General features: G+C 45.8%; 1 protein-coding gene across 1 annotated transcript in view; it reads right to left on the bottom strand.

Annotated features, from left to right (window-relative positions):
* Positions 1–25,261, bottom strand: part of LOC138322105 (pneumococcal serine-rich repeat protein-like) — a 52,484-nt gene extending 27,223 nt beyond the window's left edge. Inside the window, exons 1-15 of the mRNA XM_069266163.1 lie at positions 24,507–25,261; positions 23,389–24,345; positions 22,461–23,201; positions 20,797–22,368; positions 19,127–20,674; positions 17,477–19,043; positions 16,953–17,098; positions 13,673–14,894; positions 13,304–13,584; positions 8,923–12,190; positions 8,532–8,823; positions 7,820–8,339; positions 6,937–7,624; positions 5,046–6,712; positions 1,288–4,986 (exon numbers count right to left, since the gene is read on the bottom strand). Coding sequence (XP_069122264.1) covers positions 1,288–4,986; positions 5,046–6,712; positions 6,937–7,624; positions 7,820–8,339; positions 8,532–8,823; positions 8,923–12,190; positions 13,304–13,584; positions 13,673–14,894; positions 16,953–17,098; positions 17,477–19,043; positions 19,127–20,674; positions 20,797–22,368; positions 22,461–23,201; positions 23,389–24,345; positions 24,507–25,182 — 18,844 coding nt within the window. The 5' untranslated portion in view covers positions 25,183–25,261. The remainder of the gene's footprint in view (positions 1–1,287; positions 4,987–5,045; positions 6,713–6,936; positions 7,625–7,819; positions 8,340–8,531; positions 8,824–8,922; positions 12,191–13,303; positions 13,585–13,672; positions 14,895–16,952; positions 17,099–17,476; positions 19,044–19,126; positions 20,675–20,796; positions 22,369–22,460; positions 23,202–23,388; positions 24,346–24,506) is intronic.
* Positions 25,262–25,330: the final 69 nt, after the last annotated feature.

Raw genomic sequence — 25,330 nt, 5'->3', positions numbered from 1 at the left:
ATTTTTGGATTGTATTTGAATGATGATTCTATTGTTGTCTTTCCTAAAACTTTTAATCAGTATATTCTTTGATTGTATTTAAACAGGTATGTGGTTTTGATTGATTTTGTTTGGAATACCTTAAGAAAACTGATTGATTTTGTTTGGAGAACCTTAAGATAACTGATTGATTTTGTTTGGAGTATCTTAGGAAAACTGATTGATTTTGTTTGGAGTACCTTAAGAAAACTGATTGATTTTGTTTGGAGTACCTTAAGAAAACTGATTGATTTTGTTTGGAGTACCTTAAGTAAACTGATTGATTTTGTTTGGAGTATCTTAGGAAAACTAATTGATTCTGTTTGGAGTATCTTAGGAAAACTGATTGATTTTGTTTGGATTACCTCAAGAAAACTACTTATGATGTAGTATAACACATTGACATAAAGCGGTATTATTTCATTAGTACAATTAATTTCTTTTACACAATACAATCTGATTAAAACATCAGTTCATGGCTTTATGTTGCCTGGATATTTGTGGATACCATAATTAGGATAAAGTTCAGATGACCATACAGTCATAAATAAACATTTGATTTTGACTAATGAGATGCGAGATTTAAAAAAATGTATTTGACGTCACCTTTGAAACAAAAGAACGACATCGATTTCAATTTCAATTTCAATTTGTTAATCCTCCATGGCAAAGTAAGTTAGTTATGAAGTCATGAACAGGTTCTTTAATCAAATAAGTATAGTTATCAATTAAAACGACACATTGCAATAATTCTAGACACAGTATAGTAAGACAATTACAGAATATATCATATGAAATACAGTTACGCTACTTATTACAATTACAAAAAGAAAATTTGTAGCTGCAGCAACACTGTAATCATATAGGTTCATTGCAACAAAAAAACTAACTCATATTCTATATTTACTGAAAGCGCGCGCTATATTTTGCAGTTGTTTCGCTGATATACAGATTTTTGACAATATAGTTCCGTGTTTTTATTTGATCATCACAAACAAATACATGGGCAATGTGTTCTTTCCTTAAAAACTATCTAATTTTGTTATGTTTTTACTTAAAATGCTCATACAGCGCATACTCAGTTACAGCATGGACTTATGGCAAATGACAGGTGACACAAAGGACAATGCTGTAACACGATTAGTAATAAGGCGATACTTATACATTGCTACGCACAATTCTAACATTTACATTATGACAGAATAACAAGCGAGACTTTAAAACAAAAACCAAGCAAGCGTATTATTTCTAATGAAGAATCGGATATACCATAACTTGCTGGTTGATGGGTGCCTGGCAGTGGAGACAATGTAACACTGGCTGCTTCATTTGTTGTACTAGAAGAAATTGAACTCAGTGTCTTTGACAATAATGCCGTTGTTTCATCTGTTACAAGATAACTTGATAAGGAGCTAGATTCAGGACCAGGACTTGTTTTCATTGTACTAGTTGGAGTCGATACACTGCTGATGGAAGATTCACTTGATGGCTGTACTGCAGCCGTTGTTATTCCACCGTCAGTGCTATGAACAAAGGGTTCATCTGTAACATTTGTAGTGATTCCACTAGTAGAAGGCACCATGCTTTCTTTCGTACTGCTGGCTGTATGTATAGCTGTAGTTACATTTCCACCGCCCATTGTGTTCATAGAGGGAATTGAAGCTGATGTTACAGCAGGATTGTTCGAGTGTGTAGTCGAATCAGTTATGGTTGAACTCGATGCAACGACAGTTCCAGGTGTAGCAGAGCTCCCGGCGGTTAAACCAGTTATTGGAGTTGTAGCATTTGAAGAGGAACTCTCCGATGGGGTTGTCGTGCTAGACTTTGATGAAGGACTGGTTGGGGATATGGAACTTCCAGGTTTGGAACTTGATTGCGACGTTCTTTCTGAGGAAAGTGTTGTCTTCATTGTTGGTGAAGAACCACTGCTTGTGTTCTCCATTACTGTTGAAGTTGGGGATGCGCTAGTAAATGTAGAGCCCATTCCCGGCGCAGTGGTGATAGTTGACGAATCTGTTCCTGTCGATATTGTTTGTGAAGTGGTCAAGTGTTCACCTGATCCGCCTGTTGACGCAGTTGTACCCTCACTCAATAAAGTTGTTGATGGCTGGCCGGTGGATTGAGTGACAGGCAAAGACGACATAGTTGATTCGGATGCTTCAATTGTTGTACTGGACGAAGCTGAAGTTGGTGTCTTTGACGATAATGTCGTTGTTTCATCTGTGACAAGATTACTTGATACGGAGCTAGACTCAGGACCAGTACTTGTTTTCATTGTACTAGTTGGAGTCGATCCACTGCTGCTGGAAGATTCACTTGATGGCTGCACTGCAAACGTTGTCATTCCACCGTCAGTGCTATGAACAAAGGGTTCATCTGTAACAGTTGTAGTGATTCCACTAGTAGAAGGCACCATGCTTTCTTTCGTACTGATGGCTATATGTGTAGCTGTAGTAGGAGAAGACGTAGATATATTTTCACCATCCATTGTGTTCATAGAGGGAGTTGAAGCTGATGTTACATCAGAATTGTTCGAGTGTGTAGTCGAATCGGTTATGGTTGAACTCGATGCAACTACAGTTCCAGGTGTAGCAGAGCTCCCGGCGGTTGAACCAGTTATTGGAGTTGTAGCATTTGAAGAGGAACTCTCCGATGGGGTTGTCGTGCTAGACTTTGATGAAGGACTGGTTGGGGATATGGAATTTCCAGGTGTGGAACTTGATTGCAACGTTCTTTCTGCGGAAAGTGTTGTCTTCATTGTTGGTGAAGAACCACTGCTTGTGTTCTCCATTGCTGTTGTAGTTGGGGATGCGCTAGTAAATGTAGAGCCCATTCCCGGCGCAGTGGTGATAGTTGACGAATCTGTTCCTGTCGATATTGTTTGTGAAGTGGTCAAGTGTTCACCTGATCCGCCTGTTGACGCAGTTGTAACCTCACTCAATAAAGTTGTTGATGGCTGGCCGGTGGATTGAGTGACAGGCAAAGACGACATAGTTGATTTGGATGCTTCATTTGATGTACTTGACGAAACTGAAGTCGCTGTCTTTGACGATAATGTCGTTATTTCATCTGTGACAAGATTACTTGATACGGAGCTAGACTCAGGACCAGTACTTGTTTTCATTGTACTAGTTGGAGTCGATCCACTGCTGCTGGAAGATTCACTTGATGGCTGCACTGCAGACGTTGTCATTCCACCGTCAGTGCTATGAACAGAGGGTCCATCTGTAACAGTTGTAGTGATTCCACTAGTAGAAGGCACCATGCTTTCGTTCGTACTGATGGTTATATGTGTAGTTGTAGTAGGAGAAGACGTAGATATATTTTCACCGCCCATTGTGTTCATAGAGGGAGTTGAAGCTGATGTTACATCAGGATTATTCGAGTGTGTAGTCGAATCGGTTATGGTTGAACTCGATGCAACTACAGTTCCAGGTGTAGCAGAGCTCCCGGCGGTTGAACCAGTTATTGGAAATGTAGCATTTGAAGGGAAATTCTCCGATGGGGTTGTCATGTTAGACTTTGATGAAGGACTGGTTGGGGATATGGAACCTCCAGGTGTGGAACTTGATTGCGACGTTCTTTCTGAGGAAAGTGGTGTCTCCATTGTTGGTGAAGAACCACTGCTTGTGTTCTCCATTGCTGTTGTAGTTTGGGATGCGCTAGTAAATGTAGAGCCCATTCCCGGTGCAGTGGATATACTTGACGAATCTGTTCCTGTCGATATTGTTTGTGAAGTAGTAAAATGTTCACCTGATCCGCCTGTTGACGCAGTTGTACCCTCACTCAATAAAGTTGTTGATGGCTGGCCGGTGGATTGAGTGACAGGCAAAGACGACATAGTTGATTCGGATGCTTCAATTGTTGTACTGGACGAAGCTGAAGTTGGTGTCTTTGACGATAATGTCGTTGTTTCATCTGTGACAAGATTACTTGATACGGAGCTAGACTCAGGACCAGTACTTGTTTTCATTGTACTAGTTGGAGTCGATCCACTGCTGCTGGAAGATTCACTTGATGGCTGCACTGCAGACGTTGTCATTCCACCGTCAGTGCTATGAACAGAGGGTCCATCTGTAACAGTTGTAATAATTCCACTAGTAGAAGGCACCATGCTTTCGTTCGTACTGATGGTTATATGTGTAGCTGTAGTAGGAGAAGACGTAGATATATTTTCACCACCCATTGTGTTCATAGAGGGAGTTGAAGCTGATGTTACATCAGAATTGTTCGAGTGTGTAGTCGAATCGGTTATGGTTGAACTCGATGCAACTACAGTTCCAGGTGTAGCAGAGCTCCCGGAGGTTGAACCAGTTATTGGAGTTGTAGCATTTGAAGAGGAACTCTCCGATGGGGTTGTCGTGTTAGACTTTGATGAAGGACTGGTTGGGGATATGAAATTTCCAGGTGTGGAACTTGATTGCAACGTTCTTTCTGCGGAAAGTGTTGTCTTCATTGTTGGTGAAGAACCACTGCTTGTGTTCTCTATTACTGTTGTAGTTGGGGATGCGCTAGTAAATATAGAGCCCATTCCCGGTGCAGTGGATATATTTGACGAATCTGTTCCTGTCGATATTGTTTGTGAAGTGGTCAAGTGTTCACCTGATCCGCCTGTTGACGCAGTTGTACCCTCACTCAATAAAGTTGTTGATGGCTGGCCGGTGGATTGAGTGACAGGCAAAGACGACATAGTTGATTTGGATGCTTCATTTGATGTACTTGACGAAACTGAAGTCGCTGTCTTTGACGATAATGTCGTTATTTCATCTGTGACAAGATTACTTGATACGGAGCTAGACTCAGGACCAGTACTTGTTTTCATTGTACTAGTTGGAGTCGATCCACTGCTGCTGGAAGATTCACTTGATGGCTGCACTGCAGACGTTGTCATTCCACCGTCAGTGCTATGAACAGAGGGTCCATCTGTAACAGTTGTAATAATTCCACTAGTAGAAGGCACCATGCTTTCTTTCGTACTGATGGTTATATGTGTAGTTGTAGTAGGAGAAGACGAGATATATTTTCACCGCCCATTGTGTTCATAGAGGGAGTTGAAGCTGATGTTACATCAGGATTATTCGAGTGTGTAGTCGAATCGGTTATGGTTGAACTCGATGCAACTACAGTTCCAGGTGTAGCAGAGCTCCCGGCGGTTGAACCAGTTATTGGAAATGTAGCATTTGAAGGGAAATTCTCCGATGGGGTTGTCATGTTAGACTTTGATGAAGGACTGGTTGGGGATATGGAACCTCCAGGTGTGGAACTTGATTGCGACGTTCTTTCTGAGGAAAGTGGTGTCTCCATTGTTGGTGAAGAACCACTGCTTGTGTTCTCCATTGCTGTTGTAGTTTGGGATGCGCTAGTAAATGTAGAGCCCATTCCCGGTGCAGTGGATATACTTGACGAATCTGTTCCTGTCGATATTGTTTGTGAAGTAGTAAAATGTTCACCTGATCCGCCTGTTGACGCAGTTGTACCCTCACTCAATAAAGTTGTTGATGGCTGGCCGGTGGATTGAGTGACAGGCAAAGACGACATAGTTGATTCGGATGCTTCAATTGATGTACTGGACGAAGCTGAAGTCGGTGTCTTTGACGATAATGTCGTTGTTTCATCTGTGACAAGATTACTTGATACGGAGCTAGACTCAGGACCAGTACTTGTTTTCATTGTACTAGTTGGAGTCGATCCACTGCTGCTGGAAGATTCACTTGATGGCTGCACTGCAGACGTTGTCATTCCACCGTCAGTGCTATGAACAGAGGGTCCATCTGTAACAGTTGTAGTGATTCCACTAGTAGAAGGCATCATGCTTTCGTTCGTACTGATGGTTATATGTGTAGCTGTAGTAGGAGAAGACGTAGATATATTTTCACCGCCCATTGTGTTCATAGAGGGAGTTGAAGCTGATGTTACATCAGAATTGTTCGAGTGTGTAGTCGAATCGGTTATGGTTGAACTCGATGCAACTACAGTTCCAGGTGTAGCAGAGCTCCCGGCGGTTGAACCAGTTATTGGAAATGTAGCATTTGAAGGGGAACTCTCCGATGGGGTTGTCGCGCTAGACTTTGATGAATGACTGGTTGGGGATATGGAACCTCCAGGTGTGGAACTTGATTGCGACGTTCTTTCTGCGGAAAGTGGTGTCTTCATTGTTGGTGAAGAACCACTGCTTGTGTTCACTATTACTGTTGTAGTTGGGGATGCGCTAGTAAATGTAGAGCCCATTCCCGGTGCAGTGGATATACTTGACGAATCTGTTCCTGTCGATATTGTTTGTGAAGTGGTCAAGTGTTCACCTGATCCGCCTGTTGACGCAGTTGTACCCTCACTCAATAAAGTTGTTGATGGCTGGCCGGTGGATTGAGTGACAGGCAAAGACGACACAGTTGATTCCGATGCTTCAATTGTTGTACTGGACGAAGCTGAAGTTGGTGTCTTTGACGATAATGTCGTTGTTTCATCTGTGACAAGATTACTTGATACGGAGCTAGACTCAGGACCAGTACTTGTTTTCATTGTACTAGTTGGAGTCGATCCACTGCTGCTGGAAGATTCACTTGATGGCTGCACTGCAGACGTTGTCATTCCACCGTCAGTGCTATGAACAGAGGGTCCATCTGTAACAGTTGTAATAATTCCACTAGTAGAAGGCACCATGCTTTCGTTCGTACTGATGGTTATATGTGTGTAGCTGTAGTAGGAGAAGACATAGATATATTTTCACCACCCATTGTGTTCATAGAGGGAGTTGAAGCTGATGTTACATCAGAATTGTTCGAGTGTGTAGTCGAATCAGTTATGGTTGAACTCGATGCAACTACAGTTCCAGGTGTAGCAGAGCTCCCGGCGGTTGAACCAGTTATTGGAAATGTAGCATTTGAAGGGGAACTCTCCGATGGGGTTGTCGCGCTAGACTTTGATGAAGGACTGGTTGGGGATATGGAACCTCCAGGTGTGGAACTTGATTGCGACGTTCTTTCTGAGGAAAGTGGTGTCTCCATTGTTGGTGAAGAACCACTGCTTGTGTTCTCCATTGCTGTTGTAGTTTGGGATGCGCTAGTAAATGTAGAGCCCATTCCCGGTGCAGTGGATATACTTGACGAATCTGTTCCTGTCGATATTGTTTGTGAAGTAGTAAAATGTTCACCTGATCCGCCTGTTGACGCAGTTGTAACCTCACTCAATAAAGTTGTTGATGGCTGGCCGGTGGATTGAGTGACAGGCAAAGACGACACAGTTGATTCGGATGCTTCATTTGATGTACTTGACGAAACTGAAGTCGCTGTCTTTGACGATAATGTCGTTATTTCATCTGTGACAAGATTACTTGATACGGAGCTAGACTCAGGACCAGTACTTGTTTTCATTGTACTAGTTGGAGTCGATCCACTGCTGCTGGAAGATTCACTTGATGGCTGCACTGCAGACGTTGTCATTCCACCGTCAGTGCTATGAACAGAGGGTTCATCTGTAACAGTTGTAGTGATTCCACTAGTAGAAGGCACCATGCTTTCGTTCGTACTGATGGTTATATGTGTAGTTGTAGTAGGAGAAGACATAGATATATTTTCACCGCCCATTGTGTTCATAGAGGGAGTTGAAGCTGATGTTACATCAGGATTATTCGAGTGTGTAGTCGAATCGGTTATGGTTGAACTCGATGGCAACAACTACAGTTCCAGGTGTAGCAGAGCTCCCGGCGGTTGAACCAGTTATTGGAAATGTAGCATTTGAAGGGAAATCTCCGATGGGGTTGTCGTGTTAGACTTTGATGAAGGACTGGTTGGGGATATGGAACCTCCAGGTGTGGAACTTGATTGCGACGTTCTTTCTGAGGAAAGTGGTGTCTCCATTGTTGGTGAAGAACCACTGCTTGTGTTCTCCATTGCTGTTGTAGTTTGGGATGCGCTAGTAAATGTAGAGCCCATTCCCGGTGCAGTGGATATACTTGACGAATCTGTTCCTGTCGATATTGTTTGTGAAGTAGTAAAATGTTCACCTGATCCGCCTGTTGACGCAGTTGTACGAAACACGTACAGAAGAGCTTGTAGCGACATTGCTTCCGGGTGTAGTAGACCCTGCCGTGGTTGAACGCCGACCGAAGTTGTTGCAGTTGGTGAGGTACTCGCCGAAGGAAGAGTACTTGTTGAGGTAGAAATACCTGCTGGAGAAGTGGAACTTCCGGTGACAGTGGTCGACTGCGATGTTGTGCACAGAAGACCCAGAAGAACCTGTTGTCGCTGTTGGCCCAGATGAACCACTAGTAAAGCTTCCGGTCGATGTAGTGGACACTGGTGACGTGTTTTGACCTGTTGAGCCTGTAGATGAAGAAGTAGAAAACGGTCGACGACTCAGTTGCTTGACCAGTTGAATGTGAACTTACAGGTACATTTGTACTAGTAGTTACAGCTGGTATTGTTGTACTGCCACCAACTGTACTTACAGACGTTTTTGCCGGTTGATTGTGTGGTTGGAGAAGACAACAGTGTCGATGATGATGTTTCACTAACTGTATTAGACGAGGTGGTAATCGGTGTCATCGTTTCAGAATGTGAGGTTTCTGTCGTAACAACCGTGCTTGGTGCGGAACTGGAAATCGTGCCTGTGCTAGCAGCGACTGTGCTCTTCGTTGTCGCGGGAGCTTTGCTTGTAGACTCACTAGTAGACTGCATTGTAACAGTTGTGCTACCAGCTGTGCTACTTTGTACAGAAGAACTTTCCGTTACAGGTGCTGTACTTTCCGCTCGATGATGTTGACAGCGTACTTCCCTTTGTACTTGTGTCGGTCTGTGATGTCGACGGCTGGAAGGATATTGTAGCACCGCTAGCTGCCATTGTGTTTATAGCTGGAGTCGAAGATGTTACGACAGGACTTGTAGATTGTGTTGATGAAATACGTACAGAAGAGCTTGTAGCGACATTGCTTCGGGTGTAGTAGACCCTGCCGTGGTTGAAGTGCCGACCGAAGTTGTTGCAGTTGGTGAGGTACTCGCCGAAGGAAGAGTACTTGTCGAGGTAGAAATACCTGAAGGAGAAGTGGAACTTCCGGTGACAGTGGTCGACTGCGATGTTGTCACAGAAGACCCTGTTGTCGCTGTTAGCCCGGATGAACCACTAGTAAAGCTTCCGGTCGATGTAGACACTGGTGACGTGTTTTGACCTGTTGAGCCTGTAGATGAAGAAGTAGAAATGGTCGACGACTCAGTTGTTTGACCAGTTGAATGTGAACTTACAGGTACATTTGTACTAGTAGTTACAGCTGGTGTTGTTGTACTGCCACCAACTGTACTTACAGACGTTTTGCCGGTTGATTGTGTGGTTGGAGAAGACAACAGTGTCGATGATGATGTTTCACTAACTGTATTAGACGAGGTGGTAATCGGTGTCATCGTTTCAGAATGTGAGGTTTCTGTCGTAACAACTGTGCTTGGTGCGGAACTGGAAATCGTGCCAGTGCTAGCAGCAACTGTGCTCTTCGTTGTCGCGGGAGCTTTGCTGGTAGACTCACTAGTAGACTGCATTGTAACAGTTGTTCTACCAGCTGTGCTACTTTGTACAGAAGAACTTTCCGTTACAGGTGCTGTACTTTCACTCGATGATGTTGACAGCGTACTTCCATTTGTACTTGTGTCGGTCTGTGATGTCGACGGCTGGAAGGATATTGTAGCACCGCTAGCTGCCATTGTGTTTATAGCTGGAGTCGAAGATGTTACGACAGGACTTGTAGATTGTGTTGATGAAACACGTACAGAAGAGCTTGTAGCGACATTGCTTCCGGGTGTAGTAGACCCTGCCGTGGTTGAAGTGCCGACCGAAGTTGTTGTTGCAGTTGGTGAGGTACTCGCCGAAGGAAGAGTACTTGTCGAGGTAGAAGTACCTGCTGGAGAAGTGGAACTTCCGGAGACAGTGGTCGACTGCGATGTTGTCACAGAAGACCCTGCTGTTGCTGTTGGCCCAGATGAACCACTAGTAAAGCTTCCGGTCGATGTGGACACTGGTGACGTGTTTTGACCTGTTGAGCCTGTAGATGAAGAAGTAGAAACGGTCGACGACTCAGTTGCTTGACCAGTGGAATGTGAACTTACAGGTACATTTGTACTAGTAGTTACAGCTGGTGTTGTTGTACTGCCACCAACTGTACTTACAGACGTTTTGCCGGTTGATTGTGTGGTTGGAGAAGACAACAGTGTCGATGATGATGTTTCACTAACTGTATTAGACGAGGTGGTAATCGGTGTCATCGTTTCAGAATGTGAGGTTTCTGTCGTAACAACTGTGCTTGGTGCGGAACTGGAAATCGTGCCAGTGCTAGCAGCAACTGTGCTCTTCGTTGTCGCGGGAGCTTTGCTTGAAGACTCACTAGTAGACTGCATTGTAACAGTTGTGCTACCAGCTGTGCTACTTTGTACAGAAGAACTTTCCGTTACAGGTGCTGTACTTCCGCTCGATGATGTTGACAGCGTACTTCCCTTTGTACTTGTGTCGGTCTGTGATGTCGACGGCTGGAAGGATATTGTAGCACCGCTAGCAGCCATTGTGTTTATAGCTGGAGTCGAAGATGTTACGACAGGACTTGTAGATTGTGTTGATGAAACACGTACAGAAGAGCTTGTAGCGACATTGCTTCTGGGTGTAGTAGACCCTGCCGTGGTTGAAGTGCCGACCGAAGTTGTTGCAGTTGGTGAGGTACTCGCCGAAGGAAGAGTACTTGTCGAGGTCGAAATACCTGAAGGAGAAGTGGAACTTCCGGTGACAGTGGTCGACTGCGATGTTGTCACAGAAGACCCTGTTGTCGCTGTTGGCCCAGATGAACCACTAGTAAAGCTTCCGGTCGATGTAGACACTGGTGACGTGTTTTGACCTGTTGAGCCTGTAGATGAAGAAGTAGAAATGGTCGACGACTCAGTTGTTTGACCAGTTGAATGTGAACTTACAGGTACATTTGTACTAGTAGTTACAGCTGGTATTGTTGTACTTCCACCAACTGTACTTACAGACGTTTTGCCGGTTGATTGTGTGGTTGGAGAAGACAACAGTGTCGATGATGATGTTTCACTAACTGTATTAGACGAGGTGGTAATCGGTGTCATCGTTTCAGAATGTGAGGTTTCTGTCGTAACAACTGTGCTTGGTGCGGAACTGGAAATCGTGCCAGTGCTAGCAGCAACTGTGCTCTTCGTTGTCGCGGGAGCTTTGCTTGTAGACTCACTAGTAGACTGCATTGTAACAGTTGTGCTACCAGCTGTGCTACTTTGTACAGAAGAACTTTCCGTTACAGGTGCTGTACTTTCACTCGATGATGTTGACAGCGTACTTCCATTTGTACTTGTGTCGGTCTGTGATGTCGACGGCTGGAAGGATATTGTAGCACCGCTAGCAGCCATTGTGTTTATAGCTGGAGTCGAAGATGTTACGACAGGACTTGTAGATTGTGTTGATGAAACACGTACAGAAGAGCTTGTAGCGACATTGCTTCCGGGTGTAGTAGACCCTGCCGTGGTTGAAGTGCCGACCGAAGTTGTTGCAGTTGGTGAGGTACTCGCCGAAGGAAGAGTACTTGTCGAGGTAGAAGTACCTGCTGGAGAAGTGGAACTTCCGGAGACAGTGGTCGACTGCGATGTTGTCACAGAAGACCCTGCTGTTGCTGTTGGCCCAGATGAACCACTAGTAAAGCTTCCGGTCGATGTGGACACTGGTGACGTGTTTTGACCTGTTGAGCCTGTAGATGAAGAAGTAGAAACGGTCGACGACTCAGTTGCTTGACCAGGTGAATGTGAACTTACAGGTACATTTGTACTAGTAGTTACAGCTGGTGTTGTTGTACTGCCACCAACTGTACTTACAGACGTTTTGCCGGTTGATTGTGTGGTTGGAGAAGACAACAGTGTCGATGATGATGTTTCACTAACTGTATTAGACGAGTTAGACGAGGTGGTAATCGTGCCAGTGCTAGCAGCAACTGTGCTCTTCGTTGTCGCGGGAGCTTTGCTTGAAGACTCACTAGTAGACTGCATTGTAACAGTTGTGCTACCAGCTGTGCTACTTTGTACAGAAGAACTTTCCGTTACAGTTGCTGTACTTCCGCTCGATGATGTTGACAGCGTACTTCCCTTTGTACTTGTGTCGGTCTGTGATGTCGACGGCTGGAAGGATATTGTAGCACCGCTAGCTGCACATTGTGTTTATAGATGGAAGTCGGAATGTGATGTATACAGACAGGGATCTTGTAGAGTTGATGAAATACGTATACAGAAGAGATTGTATGTCGAACATTGCTTCTGGGTGTTTAGTAGTCACTGGCCGTGGTTTGAAGTGTCGAGTGCGCGAAGTTGTAGCCGAAGTTGTTGCAGTTGGTGAGGTACTCGCCGCGCAGATGAAGAGTACTATGTGTTCGAGGTCGATTATACCCTGAGAGCGAGAAGTGGAACTTCCCGGTGACCAGTGGTCGAACTGCGATAGTTGCTAACAGAGACCCTGTTTGTCCGCTGTTTTAGCTCAGGGTATGAAACCATGTAGGTAAAGACCTTCCCGGTCGTTTGTAGTCAAATCGGTGTACTGTGTTTTGTACCTGTTGAGCCTGTCAGAGATGAAGATGTTAAAAGGGCCGACGACTCCAGTTGTTTTGAGCCAGTTTGATGTGAGAAGCGTTTACAGTTTGAATTTTGTACTTAGTTGTTTACAGCATGGTTTTGTTTGTTACTGTATTCCACCTCACTAATGTACTCTACAGGACGGTTTCTTCGACCGTTGTGTCTGTTCGTGGTTGGAAGATAGACAACCGTGTTCGAAGGATGATAATTTAACTAACTGTATGTTAGTACCGATGTTGGGGTTAATTCCGGTTTTGTCTTCGTTTCAGAATGTTTGATGCTGTTTTTCCTGATAGTAATATCTAACTAGTGCGTTGGTGCCGCGTAAATTGGTAAATCGTGACAGTTGCGAGCAGCAACTGTGCTTTTTCTGTTGTTCGCGGGAGCGTTAGATTGTAGAATCCATATAGTAGGACTGCCTCATTGTTTGTAACTGTCTTTGTTCTTTTTTTTTTACCAGCTGTTGTGGCTACTTTGTACAGAAGAAACTGTTTTCCCTGGTTAATGGTTGAGTTGACCTTTCGCTCCGATGTTGTTGGACCTGCCGTACTTCCATTTGTAAACTTGTGTCGGTCTGTGATGTCGACGTTTGGAAGGATATTGTAGCACCGCTAGCTAGCCATTGTGTTTATATTAGCTGGAGTCGAAGATGTTACGACAGGACTAGTAGATTGTGTTGATGAAACACGTACAGAAGAGAGCGTTGTAGCGACATTGCTTCCGGGGTGTAGTAGACCCTGCCGTGGTTTTGAAGTTGCCGACCGAAGTTGTTGCAGTTGGTGTTTGGTACTCGCCGAAGGAAGAGTACTTGTCGAGGTAGAAGTACCATGCTGGAGAAGTGGAACTTCCGGAGACAGTGGTCGACTGCGATGTTGTCACAGATAGACCCTGCTGTTGCTGTTGGCCCAGATGAACCACTAGTAAAGCTTCCGGTCGATGTGGACACTGGGTGACGTGTTTTGACCTGTTGAGCCTGTAGATGAAGAAGTAGAAACGGTCGACGACTCAGTTGCTTGACCAGTGGAATGTGAACTTACAGGTACATTTGTACTAGTAGTTACAGCTGGTGTTGTTGTACTGCCACCCAACTGTACTTACAGACGTTTTGCCGGTTGATTGTGTGGTTGGAGAAGACAACAGTGTCCGATGATGATGTTTCACTAACTGTATTAGACGAGGTGGTAATCGTGCCAGTGCTAGCAGCAACTGTGCTCTTCGTTGTCGCGGGAGCTTTGCTTGAAGACTCACTAGTAGACTGCATTGTAACAGTTGTGCTACCAGCTGTGCTACTTTGTACAGAAGAACTTTCCGTTGCAGTTGCTGTACTTCCGCTCGATGATGTTGACAGCGTACTTCCCTTTGTACTTGTGTCGGTCTGTGATGTCGACGGCTGGAAGGATATTGTAGCACCGCTAGCAGCCATTGTGTTTATAGCTGGAGTCGAAGATGTTACGACAGGACTTGTAGATTGTGTTGATGAAACACGTACAGAAGAGCTTGTAGCGACATTGCTTCTGGGTGTAGTAGACCCTGCCGTGGTTGAAGTGCCGACCGAAGTTGTTGCAGTTGGTGAGGTACTCGCCGAAGGAAGAGTACTTGTCGAGGTCGAAATACCTGAAGGAGAAGTGGAACTTCCGGTGACAGTGGTCGACTGCGATGTTGTCACAGAAGACCCTGTTGTCGCTGTTAGCCCAGATGAACCACTAGTAAAGCTTCCGGTCGATGTAGACACTGGTGACGTGTTTTGACCTGTTGAGCCTGTAGATGAAGAAGTAGAAATGGTCGACGACTCAGTTGTTTGACCAGTTGAATGTGAACTTACAGGTACATTTGTACTAGTAGTTACAGCTGGTATTGTTGTACTTCCACCAACTGTACTTACAGACGTTTTGCCGGTTGATTGTGTGGTTGGAGAAGACAACAGTGTCGATGATGATGTTTCACTAACTGTATTAGACGAGGTGGTAATCGGTGTCATCGTTTCAGAATGTGAGGTTTCTGTCGTAACAACTGTGCTTGGTGCGGAACTGGAAATCGTGCCAGTGCTAGCAGCAACTGTGCTCTTCGTTGTCGCGGGAGCTTTGCTTGTAGACTCACTAGTAGACTGCATTGTAACAGTTGTGCTACCAGCTGTGCTACTTTGTACAGAAGAACTTTCCGTTACAGGTGCTGTACTTTCACTCGATGATGTTGACAGCGTACTTCCATTTGTACTTGTGTCGGTCTGTGATGTCGACGGCTGGAAGGATATTGTAGCACCGCTAGCAGCCATTGTGTTTATAGCTGGAGTCGAAGATAGTTACGACAGGACTAGTAGATTGTGTTGATGAAACACGTACAGAAGAGCTTGTAGCGACATTGCTTCCGGGTGTAGTAGACCCTGCCGTGGTTGAAGTGCCGACCGAAGTTGTTGCAGTTGGTGAGGTACTCGCCGAAGGAAGAGTACTTGTCGAGGTAGAAGTACCTGCTGGAGAAGTGGAACTTCCGGAGACAGTGGTCGACTGCGATGTTGTCACAGCGCTACTTCAGACCATTCTGTTCTTGTGTGATCTGTTGTTAGTGCGTCTGCAGTGTGGGTGGGCTATTGAAGCACTGTCTAGCTGCAACACAAGTGTAACTTAAGCGCGTTTTTGGATGTCGAAGCGGTGGTATCGACAGGTAGCGGGTAGAATGTGTTTGCATGTGTTAGGGCGTGCCTTTGGCGGTTGTAGCGACATTGCTTGTCGGGCGTGTAGTTGGGGGAGCCCATTTCCGGGGTTGCAGGTGGGGGGTCGGCGCGAAGTGGGTTTGCAGTTGGGAGTTACCGGTTGCGCCCCGCAGGGGAAGAGCTTGTTGTCGAGTTGCGAAATACCTGGCGGGTGGTGGCGGGGGGGGGTTTTGGATCGGGGCTGTGTTGGTGCGACTTGCGATGTCTGTAGCTTTTGGGTCTGCTGTGCTTAAAGTCAGTTAGGCCGGTGCGTGGGAACATTTAGCTAAAGTCTATTCCGGTCTCTGAAGTAGAACTAAAGCTCGCGCTTTCGGACCTAATTTGTGAGCCATCGGTAGATGAAGCTTTGAAATGCTTTCTGTGGACTGACTCGGTTTTGCCTGCGACCGGGTTTTGAAGGGAACTGTGTACAGGTTACATTTGTTACTTAGAAGTTTAACTGCTGGTATTTTGTAAACTGTCGCATTAAGAGCGAACACTGCAGACAATTTGCACCGCGTCGCCGCGGTGTGAACGTAGACAGACAACCGTGTCGATGAAGACACTGTGCGCCCTCGTTGTCGTTAGTAGGGGCAGGTGTAGGGCCGGCCCTGAACAAAACTGAATGTGTAGGTTTTAGTCGTAACAACTGTGCTTGGTGCGAACAGGAAATTCGTGCCAGTGCTAGCAGCAACTGTGCTCTTCCGTTTTCTCGGAGCTTTGCTTGTAGACCTCACTCAAAGTAGACTGCATTGTAACATTTGTTCTAACCAGCTGTGCTACTTTGGGAACAGAAGAAATACCTTTCCGTTACAGGTGCTGTACTTTCACTCGCTGATGTTGACTAAGCGTACTTCCATTTGTACATGTGATTCGGTCTGTGATGTCGATCGGCTGGAATTGAAATGTGTAGCACACCGCTATCTGCCATTGTGTTTATAGCTGGAGTCGGAAGAGAGGTACGACAGGTACTTTAGATTGTGTTTATGAAACACTACAGAAGAGCTTGTGAGCGACATTGCTTCCGGGTGTAGTAGACCCTGCCGTGGATGAAGTTGCCGACAGAAGAGTTGTTGGCATTTGTTATGTCGCTTTTTTTAAGTTTTTTGTTATGCAGGATTTTGTAAGGTTTTTTCCACTGTTTTGTTACCTTGTGTTTTGGGTGTGCTTTTTTGTTGCTGTTTTTTGTACTACTAGCGTCTATTTTGGTGATGTTGTTTGTTGTATTTACTATGCCTCTCTACTTGTTTGTTGTCGGTAACTGTAGATTTCACTTGTTTTGTTAGCTCTTGTTTTTTGTTGTTTTTTTTTGGTTCGATCTGTTGTGGTCTGGTATCTGGTTTTGCGATCTTGTATGTGTAGTAGTGTTTTTGGCTGCTTTTCTGGGTTTGGTGTGACTATGGCGCTGAGTCATGTGGTTATAGAGAGTTTTTCTTTGTTTTGTTGGATATATTGTGTTTTTGTTTTATTTTGCTATCTGGTTTTGAATTTGAGCAATCTTCGCTATGCGCTGTTTCCATTGTTTGTTGTTTGATTATAGTTGGGTTGTTAACAGTGTCAAGAGATAGTTTTTTTTATAGACAGGACTTTGTTCTTGTAGATATCAGTTGGTGAGGTACTCGCCGAAGGAAGAGTACTTGTCGAGGTAGAAGTACCTGCTGGAGAAGTGGAACTTCCGGTGACAGTGGTCGACTGCGATGTTGTCACAGAAGACCCTGTTGTCGCTGTTGGCCCAGATGAACCACTAGTAAAGCTTCCGGTCGATGTAGACACTGGTGACGTGTTTTGGTACCTGTTGAGCCTGTAGATGAAGAAGTAGAAAGGTCGACGACTCAGTTGCTTGACCAGTTGAATGTGAACTTACAGGTACATTTGTACTAGTAGTTACAGCTGGTATTGTTGTACTGCCACCAACTGTACTTACAGACGTTTTGCCGGTTGATTGTGTGGTTGGAGAAGACAACAGTGTCGATGATGATGTTTCACTAACTGTATTAGACGAGGTGGTAATCGGTGTCATCGTTCAGAATGTGAGGTTTCTGTCGTAACAACGTGCTTGGTGCGGAACTGGAAATCGTGCCAGTGCTAGCAGCAACTGTGCTCTTCGTTGTCGCGGGAGCTTTGCTTGTAGACTCACTAGTAGACTGCATTGTAACAGTTGTGCTACCAGCTGTGCTACTTTGTACAGAAGAACTTTCCGTTACAGGTGCTGTACTTCCGCTCGATGATGTTGACAGCGTACTTCCCTTTGTACTTGTGTCGGTCTGTGATGTTCGACGTCTGGAAGGATATTGTAGCACCGCTAGCAGCCTTTGTGTTTATAGCTGGAGTCGAAGATGTTACGACATGACTTGTAGATTGTGTTAATGAAACACGTACAGAAGAGCTTGTAGCGACATTGCTTCCGGGTGTAGTAGACCCTGCCGTGGTTGAAGTGCCGACCGAAGTTGTTGCAGTTGATGAGGTACTCGCCGAAGGAAGAGCACTTGTCGAGGTAGAAGTACCTGAAGGAGAAGTGGAACTTCCGGTGACAGCGGTCGACTGCGATGTTGTCACAGAAGACCCTGTTGTCGCTGTTGGCCCAGATGAACCACTAGTAAAGCTTCCGGTCGATGTAGACACTGGTGACGTGTTTTGACCTGTTGAGCCTGTAGATGAAGAAGTAGAAATGGTCGACGACTCAGTTGCTTGACCAGTTGAATGTGAACTTACAGGTACATTTGTACTAGTAGTTACAGCTGGTATTGTTGTACTGCCACCAACTGTACTTACAGACGTTTTGCCGGTTGATTGTGTGGTTGGAGAAGACAACAGTGTCGATGATGATGTTTCACTAACTGTATTAGACGAGGTGGTAATCGGTGTCATCGTTTCAGAATGTGAGGTTTCTGTCGTAACAACTGTGCTTGGTGCGGAACTGGAAATCGTGCCAGTGCTAGCAGCAACTGTGCTCTTCGTTGTCGCGGGAGCTTTGCTTGTAGACTCACTAGTAGACTGCATTGTAACAGTTGTGCTACCAGCTGTGCTACTTTGTACAGAAGAACTTTCCCTTACAGGTGTTGTACTTCCGCTCGATGATGTTGACAGCGTACTTCCCTTTGTACTTGTGTCGGTCTGTGATGTCGACGGCTGGAAGGATATTGTAGCACCGCTAGCAGCCATTGTGTTTATAGCTGGAGTCGAAGATGTTACGACAGGACTAGTAGATTGTGTTGATGAAACACGTACAGAAGAGCTTGTAGCGACATTGCTTCCGGGTGTAGTAGACCCTGCCGTGGTTGAAGTGCCGACCGAAGTTGTTGCAGTTGGTGAGGTACTCGCCGAAGGAAGAGTACTTGTCGAGGTAGAAGTACCTGCTGGAGAAGTGGAACTTCCGGAGACAGTGGTCGACTGCGATGTTGTCACAGAAGACCCTGCTGTTGCTGTTGGCCCAGATGAACCACTAGTAAAGCTTCCGGTCGATGTGGACACTGGTGACGTGTTTTGACCTGTTGAGCCTGTAGATGAAGAAGTAGAAACGGTCGACGACTCAGTTGCTTGACCAGGTGAATGTGAACTTACAGGTACATTTGTACTAGTAGTTACAGCTGGTGTTGTTGTACTGCCACCAACTGTACTTACAGACGTTTTGCCGGTTGATTGTGTGGTTGGAGAAGACAACAGTGTCGATGATGATGTTTCACTAACTGTATTAGACGAGGTGGTAATCGTGTCATCGTCAGAATGTGAGGTTTCTGTCGTAACAACTGTGTAGACGAGGTGGTAATCGTGCCAGTGCTAGCAGCAACTGTGCTCTTCGTTGTCGCGGGAGCTTTGCTTGTAGACTCACTAGTAGACTGCATTGTAACAGTTGTGCTACCAGCTGTGCTACTTTGTACAGAAGAACTTTCCGTTGCAGTTGCTGTACTTCCGCTCGATGATGTTGACAGCGTACTTCCCTTTGTACTTGTGTCGGTCTGTGATGTCGACGTCTGGAAGGATATTGTAGCACCGCTAGCAGCCATTGTGTTTATAGCTGGAGTCGAAGATGTTACGACAGGACTAGTAGATTGTGTTGATGAAACACGTAAAGAAGAGCTTGTAGCGACATTGCTTCCGGGTGTAGTAGACCCTGCCGTGGTTGAACTGCCGACCGAAGTTGTTGCAGTTGGTGAGGTACTCGCCGAAGGAAAAGTACTTGTCGAGGTAGAAGTACCTGAAGGAGAAGTGGAACTTCCGGTGACAGTGGTCGACTGCGATGTTGTCACAGAAGACCCTGTTGTCGCTGTTGGCCCAGATGAACCACTAGTAAAGCTTCCGGTCGATGTAGACACTGGTGACGTGTTTTGACCTGTTGAGCCTGTAGATGAAGAAGTAGAAACGGTCGACGACTCAGTTGCTTGACCAGTTGAATGTGAACTTACAGGTACATTTGTACTAGTAGTTACAGCTGGTATTGTTGTACTTCCACCAACTGTACTTACAGACGTTATGCCGGTTGATTGTGTGGTTGGAGAAGACAACCGTGTCGATGATGATATTTCACTAACTGTATTAGACGAGGTGGTAATCGGTGTCATCGTTTCAGAATGTGAGGTTTCTGTCGTAACAACTGTGCTTGGTGCGGAACTGGAAATCGTGCCAGTGCTAGCAGCAACTGTGCTCTTCGTTGTCGCGGGAGCTTTGCTTGTAGACTCACTAGTAGACTGCATTGTAACAGTTGTGCTACCAGCTGTGCTACTTTGTACAGAAGAACTTTCCGTTACAGGTGCTGTACTTTCACTCGATGATGTTGACAGCGTACTTCCATTTGTACTTGTGTCGGTCTGTGATGTCGACGGCTGGAAGGATATTGTAGCACCGCTAGCAGCCATTGTGTTTATAGCTGGAGTCGAAGATGTTACGACAGGACTAGTAGATTGTGTTGATGAAACACGTACAGAAGAGCTTGTAGCGACATTGCTTCCGGGTGTAGTAGACCCTGCCGTGGTTGAAGTGCCGACCGAAGTTGTTGCAGTTGGTGAGGTACTCGCCGAAGGAAGAGTACTTGTCGAGGTAGAAGTACCTGCTGGAGAAGTGGAACTTCCGGAGACAGTGGTCGACTGCGATGTTGTCACAGAAGACCCTGCTGTCGCTGTTGGCCCAGATGAACCACTAGTAAAGCTTCCGGTCGATGTGGACACTGGTGACGTGTTTTGACCTGTTGAGCCTGTAGATGAAGAAGTAGAAACGGTCGACGACTCAGTTGCTTGACCAGTGGAATGTGAACTTACAGGTACATTTGTACTAGTAGTTACAGCTGGTGTTGTTGTACTGCCACCAACTGTACTTACAGACGTTTTGCCGGTTGATTGTGTGGTTGGAGAAGACAACAGTGTCGATGATGATGTTTCACTAACTGTATTAGACGAGGTGGTAATCCGAGGTGGTCACTAACTGTATTAGACGAGGTGGTAATCGTGCCAGTGCTAGCAGCAACTGTGCTCTTCGTTGTCGCGGGAGCTTTGCTTGAAGACTCACTAGTAGACTGCATTGTAACAGTTGTGCTACCAGCTGTGCTACTTTGTACAGAAGAACTTTCCGTTACAGTTGCTGTACTTCCGCTCGATGATGTTGACAGCGTACTTCCCTTTGTACTTGTGTCGGTCTGTGATGTCGACGGCTGGAAGGATATTGTAGCACCGCTAGCAGCCATTGTGTTTATAGCTGGAGTCGAAGATGTTACGACAGGACTTGTAGATTGTGTTGATGAAACACGTACAGAAGAGCTTGTAGCGACATTGCTTCTGGGTGTAGTAGACCCTGCCGTGGTTGAAGTGCCGACCGAAGTTGTTGCAGTTGGTGAGGTACTCGCCGAAGGAAGAGTACTTATCGATGTAGAAGTACCTGCTGGAGAAGTGGAACTTCCGGTGACAGTGGTCGACTGCGATGTTGTCACAGAAGACCCTGTTGTCGCTGTTGGCCCAGATGAACCACTAGTAAAGCTTCCGGTCGATGTAGACACTGGTGACGTGTTTTGACCTGTTGAGCCTGTAGATGAAGAAGTAGAAATGGTCGACGACTCAGTTGTTTGACCAGTTGAATGTGAACTTACAGGTACATTTGTACTAGTAGTTACAGCTGGTATTGTTGTACTTCCACCAACTGTACTTACAGACGTTTTGCCGGTTGATTGTGTGGTTGGAGAAGACAACAGTGTCGATGATGATGTTTCACTAACTGTATTAGACGAGGTGGTAATCGGTGTGATCGTTTCAGAATGTGAGGTTTCTGTCGTAACAACTGTGCTTGGTGCGGAACTGGAAATCGTGCCAGTGCTAGCAGCAACTGTGCTCTTCGTTGTCGCGGGAGCTTTGCTTGTAGACTCACTAGTAGACTGCATTGTAACAGTTGTGCTACCAGCTGTGCTACTTTGTACAGAAGAACTTTCCGTTACAGGTGCTGTACTTTCACTCGATGATGTTGACAGCGTACTTCCCTTTGTACTTGTGTCGGTCTGTGATGTCGACGGCTGGAAGGATATTGTAGCACCGCTAGCAGCCATTGTGTTTATAGCTGGAGTCGAAGATGTTACGACAGGACTAGTAGATTGTGTTGATGAAACACGTACAGAAGAGCTTGTAGCGACATTGCTTCCGGGTGTAGTAGACCCTGCCGTGGTTGAACTGCCGACCGAAGTTGTTGCAGTTGGTGAGGTACTCGCCGAAGGAAGAGTACTTGTCGAGGTAGAAGTACCTGCTGGAGAAGTGGAACTTCCGGTGACAGTGGTCGACTGCGATGTTGTCACAGAAGACCCTGCTGTCGCTGTTGGCCCAGATGAACCACTAGTAAAGCTTCCGGTCGATGTGGACACTGGTGACGTGTTTTGACCTGTTGAGCCTGTAGATGAAGAAGTAGAAACGGTCGACGACTCAGTTGCTTGACCAGGTGAATGTGAACTTACAGGTACATTTGTACTAGTAGTTACAGCTGGTATTGTTGTACTGCCACCAACTGTACTTACAGACGTTTTGCCGGTTGATTGTGTGGTTGGAGAAGACAACAGTGTCGATGATGATGTTTCACTAACTGTATTAGACGAGGTGATGATGTTTCACTAACTGTATTAGACGAGGTGGTAATCGTGCCAGTGCTAGCAGCAACTGTGCTCTTCGTTGTCGCGGGAGCTTTGCTTGAAGACTCACTAGTAGACTGCATTGTAACAGTTGTGCTACCAGCTGTGCTACTTTGTACAGAAGAACTTTCCGTTACAGGTGCTGTACTTCCGCTCGATGATGTTGACAGCGTACTTCCCTTTGTACTTGTGTCGGTCTGTGATGTCGACGGCTGGAAGGATATTGTAGCACCGCTAGCAGCCATTGTGTTTATAGCTGGAGTCGAAGATGTTACGACAGGACTTGTAGATTGTGTTGATGAAACACGTACAGAAGAGCTTGTAGCGACATTGCTTCCGGGTGTAGTAGACCCTGCCGTGGTTGAAGTGCCGACCGAAGTTGTTGCAGTTGGTGAGGTACTCGCCGAAGGAAGAGTACTTGTCGAGGTAGAAGTACCTGCTGGAGAAGTGGAACTTCCGGTGACAGTGGTCGACTGCGATGTTGTCACAGAAGACCCTGTTGTCGCTGTTGGCCCAGATGAACCACTAGTAAAGCTTCCGGTCGATGTAGACACTGGTGACGTGTTTTGACCTGTTGAGCCTGTAGATGAAGAAGTAGAAACGGTCGACGACTCAGTTGCTTGACCAGTTGAATGTGAACTTACAGGTACATTTGTACTAGTAGTTACAGCTGGTGTTGTTGTACTGCCACCAACTGTACTTACAGACGTTTTGCCGGTTGATTGTGTGGTTGGAGAAGACAACAGTGTCGATGATGATGTTTCACTAACTGTATTAGACGAGGTGGTAATCGTGCCAGTGCTAGCAGCAACTGTGATGATGATGTTTCACTAACTGTATTAGACGAGGTGGTAATCGTGCCAGTGCTAGCAGCAACTGTGCTCTTCGTTGTCGCGGGAGCTTTGCTTGAAGACTCACTAGTAGACTGCATTGTAACAGTTGTGCTACCAGCTGTGCTACTTTGTACAGAAGAACTTTTTCCGTTACAGGTGCTGTACTTTCACTCGATGATGTTGACAGCGTACTTCCATTTGTACTTGTGTCGGTCTGTGATGTCGACGGCTGGAAGGATATTGTAGCACCGCTAGCAGCCATTGTGTTTATAGCTGGAGTCGAAGATGTTACGACAGGACTAGTAGATTGTGTTGATGAAACACGTACAGAAGAGCTTGTAGCGACATTGCTTCCGGGTGTAGTAGACCCTGCCGTGGTTGAAGTGCCGACCGAAGTTGTTGCAGTTGGTGAGGTACTCGCCGAAGGAAGAGTACTTGTCGAGGTAGAAGTACCTGCTGGAGAAGTGGAACTTCCGGTGACAGTGGTCGACTGCGATGTTGTCACAGAAGACCCTGCTGTCGCTGTTGGCCCAGATGAACCACTAGTAAAGCTTCCGGTCGATGTAGACACTGGTGACGTGTTTTGACCTGTTGAGCCTGTAGATGAAGAAGTAGAAACGGTCGACGACTCAGTTGCTTGACCAGTTGAATGTGAACTTACAGGTACATTTGTACTAGTAGTTACAGCTGGTATTGTTGTACTGCCACCAACTGTACTTACAGACGTTTTGCCGGTTGATTGTGTGGTTGGAGAAGACAACAGTGTCGATGATGATGTTTCACTAACTGTATTAGACGAGGTGGTAATCGGTGTCATCGTTTCAGAATGTGAGGTTTCTGTCGTAACAACTGTGCTTGGTGCGGAACTGGAAATCGTGCCAGTGCTAGCAGCAACTGTGCTCTTCGTTGTCGCGGGAGCTTTGCTTGTAGACTCACTAGTAGACTGCATTGTAACAGTTGTGCTACCAGCTGTGCTACTTTGTACAGAAGAACTTTCCGTTACAGGTGCTGTACTTTCACTCGATGATGTTGACAGCGTACTTCCATTTGTACTTGTGTCGGTCTGTGATGTCGACGGCTGGAAGGATATTGTAGCACCGCTAGCAGCCATTGTGTTTATAGCTGGAGTCGAAGATGTTACGACAGGACTAGTAGATTGTGTTGATGAAACACGTACAGAAGAGCTTGTAGCGACATTGCTTCCGGGTGTAGTAGACCCTGCCGTGGTTGAACTGCCGACCGAAGTTGTTGCAGTTGGTGAGGTACTCCCGAAGGAAGAGTACTTGTCGAGGTAGAAGTACCTGCTGGAGAAGTGGAACTTCCGGTGACAGTGGTCGACTGCGATGTTGTCACAGAAGACCCTGTTGTCGCTGTTGGCCCAGATGAACCACTAGTAAAGCTTCCGGTCGATGTAGACACTGGTGACGTGTTTTGACCTGTTGAGCCTGTAGATGAAGAAGTAGAAACGGTCGACGACTCAGTTGCTTGACCAGTTGAATGTGAACTTACAGGTACATTTGTACTAGTAGTTACAGCTGGTATTGTTGTACTGCCACCAACTGTACTTACAGACGTTTTGCCGGTTGATTGTGTGGTTGGAGAAGACAACAGTGTCGATGATGATGTTTCACTAACTGTATTAGACGAGGTGGTAATCGGTGTCATCGTTTCAGAATGTGAGGTTTCTGTCGTAACAACTGTGCTTGGTGCGGAACTGGAAATCGTGCCAGTGCTAGCAGCAACTGTGCTCTTCGTTGTCGCGGGAGCTTTGCTTGTAGACTCACTAGTAGACTGCATTGTAACAGTTGTGCTACCAGCTGTGCTACTTTGTACAGAAGAACTTTCCGTTACAGGTGCTGTACTTCCGCTCGATGATGTTGACAGCGTACTTCCCTTTGTACTTGTGTCGGTCTGTGATGTCGACGGCTGGAAGGATATTGTAGCACCGCTAGCAGCCATTGTGTTTATAGCTGGAGTCGAAGATGTTACGACAGGACTTGTAGATTGTGTTGATGAAACACGTACAGAAGAGCTTGTAGCGACATTGCTTCCGGGTGTAGTAGACCCTGCCGTGGTTGAACTGCCGACCGAAGTTGTTGCAGTTGGT

The sequence above is a fragment of the Argopecten irradians genome, chromosome 4 (genome assembly GCF_041381155.1).
Source record: "Argopecten irradians isolate NY chromosome 4, Ai_NY, whole genome shotgun sequence".
In the NCBI taxonomy this organism is placed as follows: domain Eukaryota; kingdom Metazoa; phylum Mollusca; class Bivalvia; order Pectinida; family Pectinidae; genus Argopecten; species Argopecten irradians.
This window is presented reverse-complemented; position numbering and strand designations above follow the sequence as displayed.